Below are 20234 nucleotides of genomic sequence, written 5' to 3' on the forward strand. Positions count from 1 at the left end.
TAGACAAAGGTACAACATAGAAACGTTGATTATTGGTGTTTCAGTTTATTGCTTTCTCTTCTACAATAATGCAGTGGTGTGGACACATTGGTTTACATGGTAAAGCTGTTCAGTGGCCAAGCAATAAGGAAGCTTTTTGTCAGATGTAACATTTTGATAAAAAATAAAAGAGAGAGGAAAATCCCCCCTCAACATTAGGTAAAGCTGCTGTAGGGGTACATGACCTGCCATCCGAGTGAGAACATAGGGAGCATGTATAGTCTTCTGTGCTTCTATTGGTTATTTCTTTTTACGAGGTGTCAAGTGTTTCACAGGGATGTTGACTCCAATGCTTAACACAGTTGTGTCAAGTTGGCTGGATGTCCTTTGGGTGGTGGACCATTCTTGATACACACGGGAAACTGTTGAGCGTGAAAAACCCAGCGCGATTGCAGTTCTTGACACAAACCGGAGCGCCTGGCACCTACTACCATACCCCGTTCAAAGGCACTTCAATCTTTTCTCTTGCCCATTCCCCTTATGAATGGCACACATACACAATCTATGTCTCAAGGCTTAAAAATCCTTCTTTAACCTGTTTCCTCCCCTTCATCTACACTGATTGAAGTGAATTTAACAAGTGACATCTATAAGGGATCATAGCTTCCACCTGGATTCACCTGGTCAGTCTGTCAGGGAAAGAGCAGGTGTTAATGTTTTGTATACTCGTGTGTGTGTGTGTGTATGTAAAAAACACATGTCTTAACTCATCTGGGGTGACAACATGGGTGGTTGCAACCACAGAAAACCTATACACAAGGGTGCCACGGCAAGTAACAGAGAAAAAGGGTCTTCTACTTAAAACATTTTTAGAAGAGCGTTTGAGGGAAATTATCCCACTTTGGTCAAATTAACAATAATACTGAACCAAATCTGACAAATGGCTAGACTAAGTCTGAGTTAATGTTTTGAAAGTTCTTCCCCATTTCAGTGTCATCACAAAATCTCAGTCAATCTGGTAGTCACATGATTAAAATCATACCCATAGTTACGCTTACTTGTTCTAACATCTCAATTTGTATCCTTACAAGAACAGTCCCATTAGTTTAGCCATAGACGTCATATACATATATTACAGATGGGTAGTTATTTTAGCTATATTCACAGTTTTCATGAATACATTTCAGTGAACTTGTATTTTCAACATGTTTTTCCTTCCGGATTCAAAAATCATTGTACAGATCCTACCCCAAACCTCTACAGCGTAATGGTGGCTTTAGTACCAAGTTTATAGAAAGGTTACATATACTTTATGTAACATATTGAACACTGATTATTCTCTGCTAGATTCACAGGATAGTCAAAACTCTGTATATATTACATTTTGATATTCACAAGTGCTGGTAAGAATGGATATTTACTCTGCATATGCAGTACTTTTATATCATATTGGTTATCCATGGAAAACTGATAACACTGTTTTTAGAAAATATATTTTTCTTTGTAAATTATTTGGTTCAATTCATATACCATTTCAAACAGGCATCTTTTTTCAACGTTTTGGGAAGAACAATGCAAGATCAAAACAGCGGCATATGAGTTTGTAAATCAAGAATCCCATTTTATCATTAAGGAATGTCAAAAATAAATATACTCTATCAACGTATAAATAAAAAAAAATGAACAAATAAATAACTAAGTGATGCTCACTAATATATAAATTGGTGAATTTTCCAAAGGTCAAATACAAAACAATTTATTGTAGATAATGAAAAGAAAAAAATAGAGATGAAATTTAGACAGATTTTCTTGCCATACTTCAGACTTCCTGGCTGTGACTAAAAAGATGGATCCTTGCACTAAAAATGTAATATGAGTTATCAAAGCAGTGTGATAAAAGTGGGGAACATGCACTGTAGAGTACCAGGTCATGAATTATTGTGGATGCTTTGTGTGGCCCAAGTAATGGCTACATTGTTTGGTGTGAGTGGACATAGTCAGGAAATGCTTCATTTTTGAAAAACCAAGAGATTTCTTGTGAAGTGTTTAAGGCACAAACTGAGTGAAATATTGCTGTCTCTTCCTACAATCCATGCATTGCTGCATCTGAAGACACTGCCCCTTCAGTCAAAACTGTGACAAATGGGTTTTCAGACTAAAGCTAAGTATTAATCTTAATATTATAATATTGTGAATAAATATACCAGTTAAGCGTGAGAAGAAACCTACGCGAGCACTTGCATGAAATGGCAAACTAAATGCTTTCCCTGCAAATCAATTCTAAGCTTAAGCAAAGTGTGACAATCTTCTATGCTAATCAAGGCGCAAAATGTGAGATTTTAAATATTTACATTGAAAATATCAAACGACATACTAAAATTATACATTTGACTTTGTGATAGTTTCTTAAGTGTTCTCTCCCACACCACTGACAATTATGCAGACCTAAACTTGTCTCTGTCAGTAACCATATAATATTTACAAATTTGGCATTCGATTTCATCCAATTAAGCTTGTCTTCTTTTGGTTTCCAGTAATACAAACATAGACACTCTCTTCACAAATAATACATTGATTGTCGAAATATGTGTCTTCAAGTCTAGGTGGCATAGCACTTACAACTGTAAGAAACTACTTGTGTATATTCTGTAGACTTCTCATAAGGCAACGTTAGAATATTTTTTCATCCATAGCATTCATTTAATGAACATCCGTCATGGATCTATCCAGAGTCATACTGCTTCGGTAGTTGTGCGCATCATTGTCCAAGAAGACAAAGATCATGTGAAAAAAACGTTTCAATGTTCGTTATCAACAAACTATATGGCATTTCTGTGTGATTCTGCTTGTGTTCTTTGGTAAATCGTTGCACTTAAAATTCCATTGTAAGGTTATCTGGAACCGGTTTTAGGACCAAGGCGAATTTGGTGTGATATCTTCAGCTGGTCTCCTGCTGTGTGTTTTTAGTTGCTGGTCAGTGTCTCTGGTCAGTATCTAACCTAGCAAAAAAAAAATTGCTAGCTGGATACTAGTTGCTAGCTAGTCTCCTTCTTTGTCTTTTGGGGAGCTAGCTAGACACTATAGTCTTGGGTTTTCTAGGTAGCTAGCTAGTAGCTAGCTAGTCGTTTGCTGTGTTTTTCTTTTTGTAGGTACCTAGCCAGCTAGTGGATAGCTGATAGTGGCTAGCTGCTCCATAGCCAGTCTCTGGTGTTTCACCAGTGCTCTAGATGAAGGTCCATGGCTGTATTCAGGTTGATGTCTGTAACATCCAGGAACTCTGTGTTGAAAATGCTTGGCCCGGCGGCCGGGACGGAGTTGAACCCCGTAGCCGAGCTTGGGGGCGTCAGGTCCAGCCATTCCATCGTCTCCCACGGCGACTCGCTGAACGTCATGCCGACCATCCCTTGCGCCTCGGCCACGGACGACACTTTGGCGTTGATGGGGTGGATGGCAGATAGAGGCGTTGGCGTTTCCATCAGGTCCCTGTTGGGGAGAAGTTTGTCCTGGTGGGGGTGTTGGTGAGGGTGGTGGTGGTGGTGATTGGGGCTGGGGTAGCCCTCAGGTCCATCACCCCCCTCCTCCCCCTCCCCTGCTTCCTCGGCAGCCATCTTGAGAAGGGCAACCTCGCCCCCTCGGCCTAGGGGGCTTCCCAGTAGGGTCTCTAGGTGGCTGTCTGCAATGTGATTGGCTGTGTGGTCATAGTTGAGCTGGGAGGGGGGCAGGTGTTCGTAGTGTCTTTGGTTGAACTTTGGGACGGCGAGGCCGGTGGTTCCGGGGGAAACTGTAATGTGAGGCACAACTTTGGTTACAGAGGACCTCTCCCTCTCTTCTCTGGCGTTAGCTGGCATCTCTTGAAGAGAAGAGGATGGGGGGAGGGGGAGTCACAGCACAGAGTGTGATTTAATACCCATGTAAGAGGGAAATCTGGAGTTACTTAACTAAGCGTGATGGATGGTATGTAGGGAGGCAAACTGACTAGTACCTTATGTAGGGGATCGAAACTAAATTGCTTGCAGTTACAAAGCCATTGCTCATCCATAACCATGGCAACAACATGCACTGACAGCTATATCACCTTCCAATTTCTAAGACTACACATTATATACATCGCACACATTGAGACTGATTTGGAGTCAGTTCACTCACCTCCACTCTCTATGAGCACATCCAAAAGCTCATCCATCTGCTGACTCCTAGTCAGTTGCTAAAAAAATTATAAGAATGTGATTAAAAGACTTACAATACATTCATACTTTATCAACACCATATAAAAAATACTAATCTGAAAAACATGTCCCCAGTTTTAGCACCATGTTGGGGATTTTTAATGCTATCAATGATAATGTTTCATGATGAAGATTTTAACATTATGATATTGATATACTTGTACAATGTTCTATAAGGCACTTGGGGCAACCACAACTCAAAATAACACAACCACAACTCAATAACACAACCACAAAGCAGTCAGCTCTGAAGAAACCCAGTCAAACTTGGTCAAGGGTGCAAAGTGTGGGATGGATAAAGCAATGGATGGATGAACAAAGAGGTGCAAAGCAGGTGAGAGAGAGAGAGAGAGAGAGAGAGAAGGAAGGAAGTTAGAGAGAAAGCGGGAATCGAAGCGACACCACAGAGGTTACAACAACGAAACAAATTGAGTTGGCCGGCCATGATCAGGAGCAGAGTTTGGTGTATAATTTAGTTTACCTGCTTGACTGCATCCTCATAGCAAGGGGGCTGTCTAGAGTCGAATGCAGTTGAATCTGAGCTACAGAAGGCCGGGGTTGAGACCGGGCACTTTTGGCCAACGTGCCGGGGAGAGGGCAATATTGCCATCTATATGAAAAAATAGGCGAAAAAGTTGTATTACTGATAAGAAAATGGAGCTGGAATTTTAGTATAGTGTGGTAACTTATATGTAAGAAAACCTCTATGCATCCTGATAAAAACAAGATGCTTAAAAAAAAGTTTGGGCTGTGGAGTTCTTGTGAAATGAGCTAGCTAGCTGATTGGAGAGATCTGCTTGAATCAGAACTGCTAAGTTGTGAAGAGTAGTACCATGAACCTCATGATGGAAGTTTTAGAGAGAAGCAACAAATGAATGGAAAGCAGAAAAATGGTTAAGTGAATGTGATGGTGGATACCCAGTCATGTGACACAACCATGTTCAACCGCTACAGACCAAGTTTAGACAGAATAATAGCTCTTGCCTTCTGCTGCATGTTTGGGTTCTTAGCCTTAGTGTTGACCCTGTGGTTCAGGCCGTTATCGGTCGAGTTGGGGAACACTGACTGAAGGCCTCTCTGGTCAGAGGGATAGGAGCAGTTCACAGCCTGTCCTCCATTCTTCTGCTGAATCTGTTAGGAGGGAATACATAATTATCATGACCACCAAGCCATCAATCAATAATCATGTGAACAGAGTTACAACAAACACAATATAAAGAACATTTTAGACCCAACATATAAAGTACATGTAGACCATTATCTCTTGTAAAGACTCATAACAAGCGCTCTGCCTTAGGCCTACCTGCATGTTGCGGGGCCTGGTGCTGGTCTGGTTGAGGGAGTGGCTACACCCGTCTCTGCCCAGCGGCGGTGACAACAGGTAGGGGTTGTTGGGGGAGGAAGGCTGGGAGCTGCTGGAGGTCTTGGTGATGGGCGAGTCTTGAGGAGAGCACTGGGGGCTGAGGAAGGCAGACATGCCAGAGGGACTTCCAGAGGAGGGGACTGAGTCCAGGCATCGTTGCCCACCAGGGCCTCCCATATTGGTCAGGGAGGCACCGCAGTGGCCCATCCCCTCCATGCAGCTTCCTGGAGGACTCTTCAGGTGCTTGGGGGAGGAGAGGGGGCAGCTGGAGGAAAGGGACATGGGCTCCTGTTTGACAGTCACTCCAAAGAAGTGCTGCCCCATCAGCGAGGGGGATTGCTGGAGGTGCAGGTGGTGGGGCTGGGACGGAGCCGGGACACCCTCATGTGTGGCGCCATGGCAACGCTTCCTCTTGTGCAGCTGCATCTTGAGCTCCTCCACCTATTGTGAAACAGGGTGTTAACAGTAGGTGAGCTTAGCCTTGAATGGCCCTTTAAGGACAATAACATTTTATTGAATTGAACAGTGCAGTTACCCACCTGTCTCTGTTCCTGGTGCAGCTTCCACGTCAGCTCCTCAATCACTTTTTGTTTCTCCACCAACATCTTATCCTTCTCTGCCTCCAGACCCTCCATCCCTCCACCTTCCCCTCCCCGTAGTCCTGCCCCACTCAGACCCCCTCCTCCCAGGCCTTCTTCAGAGCTGAGCTGGGCCGGGGACGGCTGGAGGCCAAACTGTGGAGGAGAGGACATGGGCACGTCGCTGAAGCTGTCTGGGAGCGAGCCGCTACGGGAGAGGTCTGAGGAAGCGGGGGAGATGGGTGGGGTGGAGGAGGTGCTGGGGTAAGGGTAATATCCCCCCTGGGAGAGTGCGCTGGAGGAGGAGGGGGACTGGTAGGAAGACAGGGACCCCGTGGGGGTGACAGGGAAGGTGACCGTGGTGATGTCATTGGAGCCTGAATGCGAGGGGCTTGAGGTGGGGTCCTTAAAGGGGCGGAGTCTCTCGATGAGGGCTGTCTTGGTGCCTGAGACGGGCATACCCCGGATACGAAGCTGCTGCCTGAGCTCTGACACCTGTAAGATGGAGGGAGAGAGAGATATAGCGACGGAAAAAGGGGTAGAGGAAAGACATTAGATGCTTGCATTTTGAAAGTCTTACACTTACAGTTTATGAGTTATTTTTCCAACCCGTAATAAAGAATATATCCCTCGCTTTACGGACAGAGAGTACCTACCTTCAGGTCATCCAGGTTAGGTGGCAGAGGACCAGGTTTGACTGGTGAGATGCTGGTTTGACCAGAGTATGTGGTCTTAACTGGAGACGAGGAGCTACTGTTGATCATGTTAGTAGTAACACTGGAGCTACCCACCGTCAGCTGCTCACTGGATTGTCTAAAGATAGGAAAACATTAGATTTTCGAGAGATAAAGATAAAAATGACAATATTATGGAACATTCAACATTTTGTACATTGAAGGTCAGATCTGAGACATGGGGTTAGAGTTAGACCATCTCCCCATCTAGGGTACTCACTTTTGGGCTTGGACTGGCTGGTGCAGGGGCTGGTAGCTGAAACTAGGCTGCCGTTGATGTGCATGGGCCTGTGTGTGTTGGGAGTGTGTATGCTGGGAGTGTGTGTGTGCGTGTTTCTGCTGGCTGAGGATCTGCAGCTGTAGGAAGAGCTGTTGTTGCTGCAGTAGCCTGGCGTAGGCTGAGTCCATGGGAGGGGGAGACTTCTCGGGCTTCTGGTCCGGAGGGATGTACTGGTGGTACTTCAGCTTCTTCACCTTGGGCTTCACATCTTTGGGCTTCTTGTGGCGGTTCTTGTCTGATGTCTTGGACTGTAGAATCAATGGGAGAAATAGTGAGAACATACAATATACGCAATACAAGCTGAGGTTCTCTAATGTGATGCGTCGTCTTGGCTATGAAGAGGTCAGTACGACAGTAAAGTGTTTGTTCCTACCTTGACTATGGCAGGGACAGGTATGGGTGGGGTGGCAGACAGCCCATTGTTAGCCGCAGACAAGCCATCTTCCTTGCTCTGATCAGACGGGTCCCTGTTCTGACACCCCTGGAACACAAATGCAGACAGTAGAAAGACATGAATACAGGAAATGTCATCTAGATTCAGTGGTTGGCCCACCATAAAACAACAAGATGAATTCAAAGAACATTTATTGATTTATATAAAAAATGTAAATTAAATCATTAGAAAATAGGAATTGGGTACTAAGCCCAAGCTGACTTTTGGTAAACACTTAAAATAAAAACGGTTTCTGGCAGAAGCTTCCAGTGACCGTTGGGAATGATGTCATCATCTCTGTCCACACAGTGAGGGGAGAGTGATGCAGAATGCAGGAAGTCACTGAGATGATAAAACACAGGAAGCAGTAGCCTTCAGCATACTGTGTCTGTGTGAGACAGACACACTGGCATAGAGGAATGTGACACGTGCCAAAGAGCAGTCACACATGTTCCAACGGTCACGAGAGAACCCAGGGGAGGACACTGTAGTTTTCCCAGCCACCACAAGATGGCAGGCTTAACCCAGCTCCCTGCTTGAAATGACTCATTACCGCATAACTGACTGGGGTATGTTTGTGAACGCATAGGGCAGACTTTGGTGCACCTATTGTTCATAGTGTGTTAACTCATGGAGGATAGTTTATGTTATGATACATTATCAAGAAGGAGGAGGAGAAGAGGGAAGGGGTGATGGAGGGGAAATGAGAGGACGATGGGCCTATTTGGGGCTGGTAAGGAGAGAGGTAAGGAGGAGGAGGAGTATTACCTGTTTAGGGCTAGTGAGGGCTGGTGATGAGGAGGAGGAGGGGGTGCTGCCCATGGCCTCAGAGGAGGGGCATGCGGACCCCTGGGACTCGTCGCTGTGGTGTTGCTCTGGAGACAGACTGTCACTGCTGCTGTCCTCCTCGAACGCATACGAGTCCTCCTGCTTAGGAAACTTCCCATGGTTCACTGGAGACAGAGAGAGAGAGAGAAAGAAAGAGAGAGAAGGGTGAGCAAGGGAGGAGAGAGGGAGGGGATGAGAACTTGATGTGGTTCACTACAGAGAACCACACAGGAGGCAGTTTAATCACACGCAGAGAGACAGAGGACTGAAACCTGACACACGACAAGATACTGGCAAAGAGGGTTTAGAATTGAAGGATTTTGAAATGTAAATCTGTTCATATCTTTAAATATTTCCAGAGGTTCAAACATAACATTCCTTGGACTTTTGCAGGGTTGTGTATTAGTGAGAGAGATGTGAATGTGTGTACAGTATGTGGCTCTCTGAGAACTGCCTACGTGCCACACCACTGCACATTGCTCTGTACAACGCAGTCCATATCCGTTCCATTGTATAACATCAGTATTCACACACTGCCCTTCTGTCACTGTCACCTAGTGAAACACTTAGCCCTGAGGTGCTACTCTGCAGTGGGCAGAGATTGACATGGCCACTTTACAGTGAACACAGCCCTGATTGGCTGAAGTGATAGTGAACAGCGCCTTGATTGGTTTAGCTGTTAGAGACTGTGCTATCTGGAGGAGCAGAGCCTGAGGTTAACAAAGGGACAGAGCCAGGAGAGGGGAAGAGTGGTAATGTGTGTGTGTCTGTGCGCGTGCCTGTGACTCTCTTTTAGAATGAGAACATGTGACCTGCCAAGAGCAGACCCTGGTTTCAATCACACCATCAGCCCTGCTCTGTGGCACTCTGGGCCTGCACACACACAGCGGCACAGGCCTGGGTGTTATTTCCTACCACCTGTTGGTATTGAACTCACTCACTCTGCACTCACTCTGCGCTCTCTTTGTGCTCACACACACACACACACACACACACACACACACACACACACACACACACACACACACACACACACACACACACACACACACACACACACACACACACACACACACACACACACACACACACACACACACACACACACACACAGAGAGAGGGTTCAGGACCACCTGACTGGGTAGGGTTGTCTACTTCAGTCCCACTCGGTCACAGAAAGGACACTAGCATGGGGACAGAACAAGTTGTTACTGGGCTATTATTATGTCCTGATGCATGATCGTCTCAAACTAACCACATCCTGAGTTCCTCCACATAACATCTCTCTGTCAGCAAGGACTGCAACTGGATGTCAGAGATCTAATATTTTCAAAGATGATAAAGAAATGGAAGAGGTCATCGCATTGCAGGATGGGGCGGGTGGGGGCCTCCGTGATAAATAAGGTTTGTGTGTGTGAGAGGGGTGAAGGGGAGGTGGCAGACAGCTGAACAACAGCCTTGTCCAATCAGATACCTTCATAGGTGACTCACTGGAGCCATATAAATCAGAGAAGTGGGGGAGGGACACACACACACACACACACACACACACACACACACACACACACACACACACACACACACACACACACACACACACACACACACACACACACACACACACACACACACTTCTCTTCAGAGAAGGGTGGACCCAAATACAGCTGCTGTTTGTCTCAATAAGCATCCTCCCTGTTCATAGGGAGGTAGAGTAAACCTCGCCGCTTCAGCCCCGTGTTGATCTTACGCAATGTGTTTACTGAAGAGCCCGAGGAGGAAAACAGAAAACCAGCGTATACAAAAACCCAGCCAGGCATGATATAGAGGGGAGGACTAACATATTTGGATGTAAGAGAAACATTTCAATATGTCCCAGTAGGATGCCCAAGGTTAAGGGATCCTTATTTATTTTATACTGGCTAGTATATAAAATAGTATGCTTTTGTAGTGTGCTATGGTTGCCACATAATTTCAATAGGGAAGCTATGATGTTGCAAAATATACCACCAACTCTACAGAATGCTGAACTGCATGCAATTCAATGCATGCTCTCGGTTGCTTGTGGTTCACACTAAACTTAAAAGGCCCAATCCAGACGTTTTTTAATACTGAACAAAAATATAAACGCAACATGTAAGGTGTTGGTCCCATGTTTCATGAGCTGAAATAAAAGACCCATGAAATTTTCCATACGGACTAAATGCTTATTTTTCTCAAATGTTGTGCACAAATTTGTTTATATCCCACACTTTAGCGAGATTTTTTCCATTGCCAAAATAATCCATCCACCTGACAGGTGTGGAACATCAAGAAGCTCATTAAACAGCATGATCATTACACAGGTGCACCTTGTGCTGATGACAATAAAAGGTCACTCTAAAATGTGCAGTTTTGTCAAACAACACAATGCGGCAGATGTCTAAAGTTTTGAGGGAGTTTTGGCATGCTGACTGCAGAAATAACCACCAGAGCTGTTGCCCGAGTTGACTGTTAATTGTATTTGTTTATCTTCCATAAGCCACCTCCAACGTTGTTTTAGAGAATTTGGCAGTACGTCCAACCGGCCTCACAACCACAGACCACATGTAACTATGCCAGTCCAGGACCTCCACATCCGACTTCTTCACCAGCCACCCAGATAACTGCTGATGAAACTGTGGGTTTGCACAACCGTAGAATTTCTGCACAAACTGTCAGAAATCGTCTCAGGGAAGCTCATCTGCATGATCGTCGTCCTCACCATGGTCTTGATCTGACTGCAGTTCGGCATCGTAACCAACTTCAGTGGGCAAATGCTCACCTTCGATGGCCAATGGCACGCTGGAGAAGTGTTCTCTTCACGGATGAATCCTGGTTTCAACTGTACCTGGCAGATAGCAGACAGCTGTATTGCATCGTGTGAGTGAGTGGTTTGCTGATGTCAACGTTGTGAACAGAGTGCCCCATAATGGCAGTGGGGTTATGCTATGGGCAGGCATAAGCTACAGACAACAAACACAATTGCCTTTTGTCAATGGAAATTTGAATGGTTTTCTGATCCACACCCCTACTTTTTTTTAAGGTGACCAACAGATGTATAGCTGTATTCCCAGTTATGTGAAATCCATAGATTAGGCACAAATTTATTTATTTAAATTGACTGATTTCCTTATATAAACTTTAACTCAGTAAAACCTTTGACATTGTTGCATGTTGCATTTATATTTTTGTTCAGTGTATCAATATCAAATCACTTCTGGGTAACAATTAAGTACCTAACTGCTATATATTCTTTATTTCAATTCAAATGGTCAAAAAGAAACAAAGAGCAATTTGTCCAGCAAACATTTTTCTAGGACTGTCTGGGAGTGAACTGTGAGGGGCCTAATTGGACCAGCCTAATGGGAGGGATATGTAACCTGAAAACTAGCTGTTATTGGCAGAGGTTTGTAACTCAATTTGTTATTGGTCTATTAACTTTTCAAATGTTTCGGTGGGCCGGGGACCCCTTTGGTGATAGCAAATTCATTAGGGATCCCCTCATAATCAGAACACAACTCGAGTGATACAAATAAATAATAAGTATACAACGTTTCACTACGACCCTCGACCCTCGGCAGTGCATGGCCGGACAAACCAAATCTCGGGCCCTGGGAAGAAACATTTTAAAAGCGCACCTCTTGGCATCGAAGAGAAAATTTTTCAGTTTTCAAGGTCATTTCCTACAATTCTACACACACGGTCATAACCATGTCATAACAGCTGATTTAACTTGTCATAACTTGTCATAATATGGTCATAACACTGTCATGAACCATATATTTACACCTGTTGTGGCATATATTCCGTTATTTTATGGCTGGTTATGACACCTACATAAGAGTGTCAAACCACATTTATTCAAATGTGTTTTTTCCCTGCCAAGAAATGTCCTTTCGTTTGAAAGTTTGTTTCTTAAAACATCTCTGGACCACCCATCCCGGATCCGGGATAACTGTCATCAGAAACGCTGACTAGCATAGCCTAGCCTAGCGCCACAGGGATATAATATAATATAATATAACATTGGCGCCATGTTCAGAAATGGCTCCAAAATAGTGAAAGTAATTACAGATAGCCACGTGAAATACAGAAATACTCATCATAAACTTTGATGAAAGATACATGTTTAACACATAATTAAAGATACACTGGTTCTTAATGCAACCGCTGTGTTAGATTTAAAAAATAACTTTAGTAAAAAGCACAGCATGCAATAATCTGAGACAGCGCTCAGCCATTCTCCGCCATGTTGGAGTCAACAGAAATACGAAATTACATCATAAATATTCCCTTACCTTTGATGATCTTTCATCAGAATGCAGTGCCAGGAATCCTAGTTCCACAATAAATAGTTTTTTTGTTTTATAATGTCCATTACTTCTGTCGAATTAGCAACTTTGGCTAGCATGTGTAGTTCACGTGTCCATAGAACTTTACGCTAATGAACGAAAACTTCAAAAAGTGATATTACAAATCGAATAAACTGGTCAAACTCAGTTGAGAATCAATCTTCAGGATGTTTTTCTCATATATATCCAATAACGTCCCAGACGGAGCATTTCTTCATGTCTATCTAACGCATTGCAGACAAGGACATCACATGCGTAGTGTGTGTGGCCAAGAACTGGCAATATGCCTGACCTGTCACTCCAAAGGCTCTCGTTCGGTCCCACATCAGGCTAGACGCTTCATTCCACGTTCTACTGCCTGTTGACATCTAGTGGAAGGCGTATGAAGTGCATACAGATCTATAAATATAAGGCAATTGAATAGGCGATGCCTTTCACAGCGACCCATTTCAGAATTTTCACTTCCTGTTTGGAAGTTTGCCTGCCATATGAGTTCTGTTTTACTCACAGATATAATTCAAACAGTTTTAGAAACTTCAGAGTGTTTTCTATCCAATAGTAATAATAATATGCATATCATATGATCTAGGACAGAGTACGAGGCCGTTTAATTTGGGCACCAATTCATCCAAAAGTGAAAATGTCGCCCCCTAGTCTTAAGAAGTTTTAATTCCTTTGTTGATGTTGCAAGGAATTCTTTACAGTCATGTTTTTTTCTCGTCATATTTTAAATCAATTGTAGAAAATACACTTTATGACACTGTCATGAAGCATTAAGACCATCCTGTGTCACTTTACTTGGACTAAGACAATGCACTTTAAGCCAGTTGAGCTTGCTCCTCGTGCTTTGTCCTGCTCCTGAAATCTGCTCCAGCATTCATTCCAGTCATCAGCGACAGAGCATTGGAGTAGGTGTAGGTATGACATCATTGTGTCCGCAATTACAATGATAATTTAATATGTTCAATTTCAGATATAGTAGCCAGATAAGTAGCCAGATATAAAATAATGCAATATACAATATGTCTAAATATGTCTAACAGGTCTAACAGGTCTAAATGTGTGTCATGACAGTGTTTTGACCATATTATGACAGGTTATGACCATGTCATAAGGTGATGACATAGGTGTCAAGTAAAGTGTTACCAATAACTTTTACCGCCTGGTGATGTCGCCAGGCAGGCCAAAACTCCCTCCCACCAAAACACACTTACATTTCAGGCGGTCTTCACATTAAAATGTCATTATCATAATTTTCAGAATTTCACAGTATTATTCCAACCTCATAATGTGAAATATACACCGAGTATACAAAACATTAAGGAAACCTGCTCGTTCCATGACAGACTGACCAGGTAAATCAGGTGAAAGATATGATCTCGTATTGATGTCACCTGTTAAATCCACTTCAATCAGTGTAAATGAAGGGGAGGAGACAGGTTAAAGAAGGATTTTAAGCCTTGAGACAACTAAGACATGGATTGTCATGGATTGGACATGGATTGAAGACAAAAGATTTAAGTGCCTTTGAAGTGGATGTATAGATGTATGTAGGTGCCAGGAGCACCAGTTTGTTTCAAATACTGCAACGCTGCTGGGTTTTTCACGCTCAACAGTTTTCCTTGTGTATAAAGAATGGTCCACCACCCAAAGGACATCCAGCCAACTTGACACAACTGTGGGAAGCATTGGAGTCAACATGGGCCGGCATCCCTGTGGAACGCTTTCGACACATTGCAGAGTCCATGCCCCGACGAATTGAGGCTGTTCTGAGGGCAAAAGGGGAGGGGGATGCAGCTCAATATTACGAAGGTGTCCTTAATATTTTGTACACTCAGCGTATATACACAACACAGGAAATCACGGTTTTGACTGCACTTTGCCCTTAAAAAGGTTTACTACGTTTAGTCTAGGTCCATCGGTTAGTTTGTCACCGCAGCTGTATAGCCTTATTTCCAGGCCACTAAAGAGTTAAAACACACCCTTTTCAAACTCAAAAACAAATTTAAAACCAAACTCACACGTTCACGTGTCAAAAATCACACACCGGTGATTGTGAGTCACACACGTCAAGATACAGGCAGATAGGTGTTACGTGCAAAGGGCATCCGATCACTCAGTGATACCTGTCGTGGCGGCTGCCTGTCTGAATGCAGCAGAGTCTAGGGGAATGATATTCTTGTGCACCAGCTCCATGGGGCCAGGTCTCAGGGCCAGTTTGTCATTGAGGTTGTCTGCCAGGCGGGCTCTCTTCAGCCTCAGCTGAGCCTCCACAGACGATACGTCCCCCTCCGGGTCTACATATACACAGCAAGCAAAGCCACACTATTAACTCCCTTGACTATTAACGTTTTTGTATATGAGTTGATTAAGGCCAGTTGGGCTCCTCATCTGAATCTCCAGTGGCAAAACATCCACTGACGACTTATACGTGTCCTGGTCTGAGACCTGTTCCAAGCAGTTCTCCCAAAATTGCAGCCCTAATGCCTAAGTGTCAGAGCTGGTGAGCTGGCTGGTGCCAGGTGCTCATAAAAGGTCAACATTGAATCCTTTTCCTCCCCTCATGGAAGGTAGACAGACTTCCTCCACTGGATAAATAAATGGGGTTAGAGATAATTAAAAGGGATATAGTGATATGGGTAAGACTGCCTTGCACACACACTGCCCATTAATCCTATACAAATAATCCTGGGTTGGGTTGGCCCAATATCCATTCTTCTCTTACAGTAGGATGGATAACCTGAGGTAGCTTGATTAAACCACCGAGAGAAATAGTAACAGCACTTATTTGGTCAAATCTTTCATCGATGGCTGAAATCTGGACTATGTGCCGGGAAACAATTGAATGGAATGATATTAAGTATATTTCATTGGCTCATTTTAATTAAGAACTATTGCTGTCTCATAAAGAATTGATAGAACATTTTAAAACAACAGTTATATGCTTACATCTGCCGAGCCACAGAGTCATCATTTTGTACAGACTACAAATTATAGCTACATCTATATAGTCCAGAGTATGGCTATTGGTTACAATCACTGATCAATATCCTTTCCAAATATAGAAACTACTGGACTACTTTAACCTGTTTGGGCTGCAAGCTGAATATTGAAAAAACTGGAAAATGTGTGCACATTTTCAAACGGCCTCCTAAGAAACTTTTTATTTTCCAATATGCATATATTTACTACTGTTGGATAGATAACAGTCTGTAGTTTCTAAAAAGGTTTGAATTGTTTCTCTAAGTCGAACAGAAATATTTTTACAGCCATTTTCCCAGCCGAATTGAGATTTCCAAAATGCGATGTGTCTCTTTAAGACCTTCTCTATAAAAGGCCCTTTGACTTAGGACCATAGGGACACGTCACAGGCCTTCGTCAGGCTGTAATGCGGAAGTGAGAATTGAAAGGAGTCGAATATCTCGTCCATGGACTGAATAACACACCTTCTTGTGAGACCTGCGCAGTTAAAAAAAAAATCCGGGCGCGAAGGATAATTTGGTCTCGGCTTCTGGAACAAGGTAGATAACGGTGAATATGATGTCTGACTACGATATTATTTGATACATGTCACAAAATCATCCTAAAGTATGTTTTTTCAATATACTTTAATTATATTATTGCAATTTATTCTGGACTTTAGATGTGATACGACGGAAGAATTTTTTGAAGAAACGCTGTGTAGCGCCGCAATGCTATCGTGCTTGCTAACCAAAGAGGGAAATAATTCGTTCTGGAACCCAACTAAAGACTCTACTGGACATTGGACCCCGTTACAACATTCTGATGGAATATCAACAAAGATAAGACCCAATTTGGGATGCTTTTTCATATATCTGTTGAGCTGTGCTGTGCTAAGTGGGCTAACTGTGCTAGGCTAGCGCTTGACCAATGCTAGTGCTGACTTATGCTAGCTTATGTTGTTAGCTAATATAACGATATATTGTGTTTTCGCTGTAAAACACTTCAAAAATCGGAAATGTTGGCTTTATTCACACGATATCTGTCTTTCATTAGTTATCCACCATATGTTTTTCTGAAATGTTTTATGAGGTGTAATTAGTAGCCGACGTTGGTGTATGTATTTTCTCTGGCTACTCCCGTCTGGATTCAGACTCTAGCTATGTGTTAGCATTTTTGGGTAGCATCAATGTAAAACTGATTTATAGCTAAAATATGCACTTTTTATGAACAAAACATAGATTTATTGTGTAACATGTTATATGACTGTCATCTGAGGTAGTTTTTTCTGGGCTCTTTAGGTTGGTTTTAGTTTATTTCGGTTGGCTTGTGCATGCTACTTCAATCATAATTCATACTTCATAATCATATCCATACGTGTCTGTCCACTTTTGTATTGTCACGTTCCTGACCTGTTTTCTGTTTAGTTTTGTGTGTTAGTTGGTCAGGACGTGAGTTTGGGTGGGCATTCTATGTTGTCTGTTTCTATGTTGGTTTAGGGTTGCCTGGTATGGCTCTCAATTGGAGGCAGGTGTTTGGCGTTCCTCTAATTGAGAGTCATATTTAGGTAGGCGGTTCACAGTGTTTGTTTGTGGGTGGTTGTCTCCTGTGTCCGTGTCAATGTTTGCACCATACGGGACTGTATACGGTTTGTTCATTTCATGTAGTCTGTTCATTTCGTTCTTCACGTTGTATGTAAGTTCGTCGTTCAGGACTGTCTACTTTCGTTTTGTTATTTTGTTAGTTTACAGTGAAGTTCGTGTTTTCGTCTTGTCTTTAATAAATCATTATGTCTTCACAATCCGCTGCGCCTTGGTTCCCTCAATACTCCTCCTTTTCGGTTGAAGAGGAGGAGGATTATCGTTACAGAACCACCCACCAATCCAGAGCCAAGCAGCGGTTTAAACGGAGTAAGGGACAGCGCAAGAAGGAGGAATGGACTTGGGACGATGTATTGGACGGTAAAGGTTGCTACACATGGGAGGAGATCCTGGCTGGAAGGGATCGCCTCCCATGGGAACAGGTGGAGGCACTGAGGAGAGCAGAGGCTACTGGAGTGAAGAACCGGAGTTATGAGGGGACGCGTCTTGCACGGAAGCCCGAAAAGCCCGTGAGTAATTCCCAAAAATTTCTTGGGGGGGGGCTAAGGGGTTGTGGGCCAAGGGCAGGTAGGAGACCTGCGCCCACTTCCCAGGCTAACCGTGGAGAGCGGGAGTACGGGCAGACACCGTGTTACGCAGTAGAGCGCACGGTGTCTCCTGTACGTGTGCATAGCCCAGTGCGGGTTATTCCACCTCCCCGCACTGGTAGGGCTAGATTGGGCATTGAGCCAGGTGTCATGAGGCCGGCTCAACGCGTCTGGTCTCCAGTGCGTCTCCTCGGGCCGGCATACATGGCACCTGCCTTACGCATGGTTTCCCCGGTTCGCCTGCATAGCCCAGTGCGGGCTATTCCACCTCGCCGCACTGGCAGGGCGACCGGGAGCATTCAACCAGGTAAGGTTGGGCAGGCTCAATGCTCAAGAGAGCCAGTACGCCTGCACGGTCCGGTATTTCCGGCGCCACCTCCCCGCCCCAGCCTAGTACCTACAGTGCCTACATTACGCACTAGGCTACCAGTGCATTTCCAGAGCCCTGTTCCTCCTCCACGCACTCTCCCTGTAGTGCGTGTATCTAGCCCGGTGCCTCCAGTTCCGGTCCCACGCACTAAGCTACCAGTGCGTCTCCAGAGCCCTGAACCCACTGTATCTTCTCCCCCTACTAATCCTGATGTGCTTGTCCTCAGCCCGGTGTCACCAGTGCCGGTACCACGCATCAGGGATAGAGTAGGCTTTGAGAATACAGTGTGCCCTGTCCCTGCTTCCCGCACTAGTAGGAAGGTGCTTATCATTAGCACGGTGCCTCCAGTTCCGGCACCACGCACCAGGTCTACAGTGCGCCATATCCGGCCAGAGCCATCCGTCTCCCCAGCGCCATCTGAGCCATCCGTCTCCCCAGCGCCATCTGAGCCATCCGTCTCCCCAGCGCCATCTGAGCCATCTGTCTCCTCAGCGCCATCTGAGCCATCCGTCTCCCCAGCGCCATCTGAGCCATCCGTCTGCCAGGAGCCTGCAAAGCCGCCCGTCTGCCATGAGCCTGCAAAGCCGCCCGTCTGCCATGAGCCTACAGAGCCGTCAGCCAGACAGGAGCCGCTAGAGCCATCAGCCAGACAGGAGCCGCTAGAGCCGTCAGCCAGACAGGATCTGCCAGAGCCGCCAACCAGACAGGATCTGCCAGAGCCGCCAACCAGACAGGATCTGCCAGAGCCGCTAACCAGACAGGATCTGCCAGAGCCGCCAACCAGACAGGATCTGCCAGAGCCGCCAACCAGACAGGATCTGCCAGAGCCGCCAGCGAGCCATGAGCAGCCAGAGCCGTCAGAGCGCCATGAGCAGCCAGAGCCGTCAAAGAGCCATGAGCAGCCAGAGCCGTCAGTGAGCCATGAGCAGCCAGAGCCGTCAGAGAGCCATGAGCAGCCAGAGCCGTCAGAGCGCCATGAGCGTCGTGAGCCGTCAGCCTGCCATGAGCGTCGAGAGCCGTCAGCCTGCCATGAGCGTCGAGAGCCGTCAGCCTGCCATGAGCGTCGAGAGCCGTCAGCCTGCCATGAGCGTCGAGAGCCGTCAGCCTGCCATGAGCGTCGAGAGCCGTCAGCCTGCCATGAGCGTCGAGAGCCGTCAGCCTGCCATGAGCGTCGAGAGCCGTCAGCCAGCCATGAGCATCGAGAGTCGTCAGTCAGCCATGAGCTGCCCTTCAGCCTGAAAAGGCTGGATACCCAGAACTGCCCATCAGTCCAGAGCTGTCTCTCTGTCCGGAGCTGCCTTTCAGTCCGGAGTTGCCCCTCTATCCTAATCTCCCTCTCTATCTTCATCTATCTCTATAGTCTTATCTATCCCTCTATCTTGATTTATCTCTCTGTCCTGGTGTTATCTTTATTTAATATATTATTAAGAGAATTGTGTGGGGGAAGAAAGAGGGTGGACATTCTTTGTGGGAGGAAGTTAGGATGGATTATGGTGGGGTGGGAACCGCGCCCGGAGCCTGAGCCACCACCGTGGTTAGATGCCCACCCAGACCCTCCCCTAGACTTTGTGCTGGTGCGTCCGGAGTTCGCACCTTGTGGGGGGGGTACTGTCACGTTCCTGACCTGTTTTCTGTTTAGTTTTGTGTGTTAGTTGGTCAGGACGTGAGTTTGGGTGGGCATTCTATGTTGTCTGTTTCTATGTTGGTTTAGGGTTGCCTGGTATGGCTCTCAATTGGAGGCAGGTGTTTGGCGTTCCTCTAATTGAGAGTCATATTTAGGTAGGCGGTTCACAGTGTTTGTTTGTGGGTGGTTGTCTCCTGTGTCCGTGTCAATGTTTGCACCATACGGGACTGTATACGGTTTGTTCATTTCATGTAGTCTGTTCATTTCGTTCTTCACGTTGTATGTAAGTTCGTCGTTCAG

General features: G+C 45.1%; 1 protein-coding gene across 1 annotated transcript in view; it reads right to left on the reverse strand.

Annotated features, from left to right (window-relative positions):
* Window positions 1–25: 25 nt before the first annotated feature.
* Window positions 26–20234, reverse strand: part of myocd (myocardin) — a 62912-nt gene continuing 42703 nt past the window's right edge. The window contains exons 3-12 of the mRNA XM_055890439.1: window positions 8362–8546; window positions 7534–7641; window positions 7101–7408; window positions 6803–6959; window positions 6108–6641; window positions 5509–6009; window positions 5190–5336; window positions 4687–4815; window positions 4126–4183; window positions 26–3829 (exon numbers count right to left, since the gene is read on the reverse strand). Coding sequence (XP_055746414.1) covers window positions 3192–3829; window positions 4126–4183; window positions 4687–4815; window positions 5190–5336; window positions 5509–6009; window positions 6108–6641; window positions 6803–6959; window positions 7101–7408; window positions 7534–7641; window positions 8362–8546 — 2765 coding nt within the window. The 3' untranslated portion in view covers window positions 26–3191. The remainder of the gene's footprint in view (window positions 3830–4125; window positions 4184–4686; window positions 4816–5189; window positions 5337–5508; window positions 6010–6107; window positions 6642–6802; window positions 6960–7100; window positions 7409–7533; window positions 7642–8361; window positions 8547–20234) is intronic.

Source organism: Salvelinus fontinalis, chromosome 30, assembly GCF_029448725.1.
Source record: "Salvelinus fontinalis isolate EN_2023a chromosome 30, ASM2944872v1, whole genome shotgun sequence".
NCBI classification, from domain to species: domain Eukaryota; kingdom Metazoa; phylum Chordata; class Actinopteri; order Salmoniformes; family Salmonidae; genus Salvelinus; species Salvelinus fontinalis.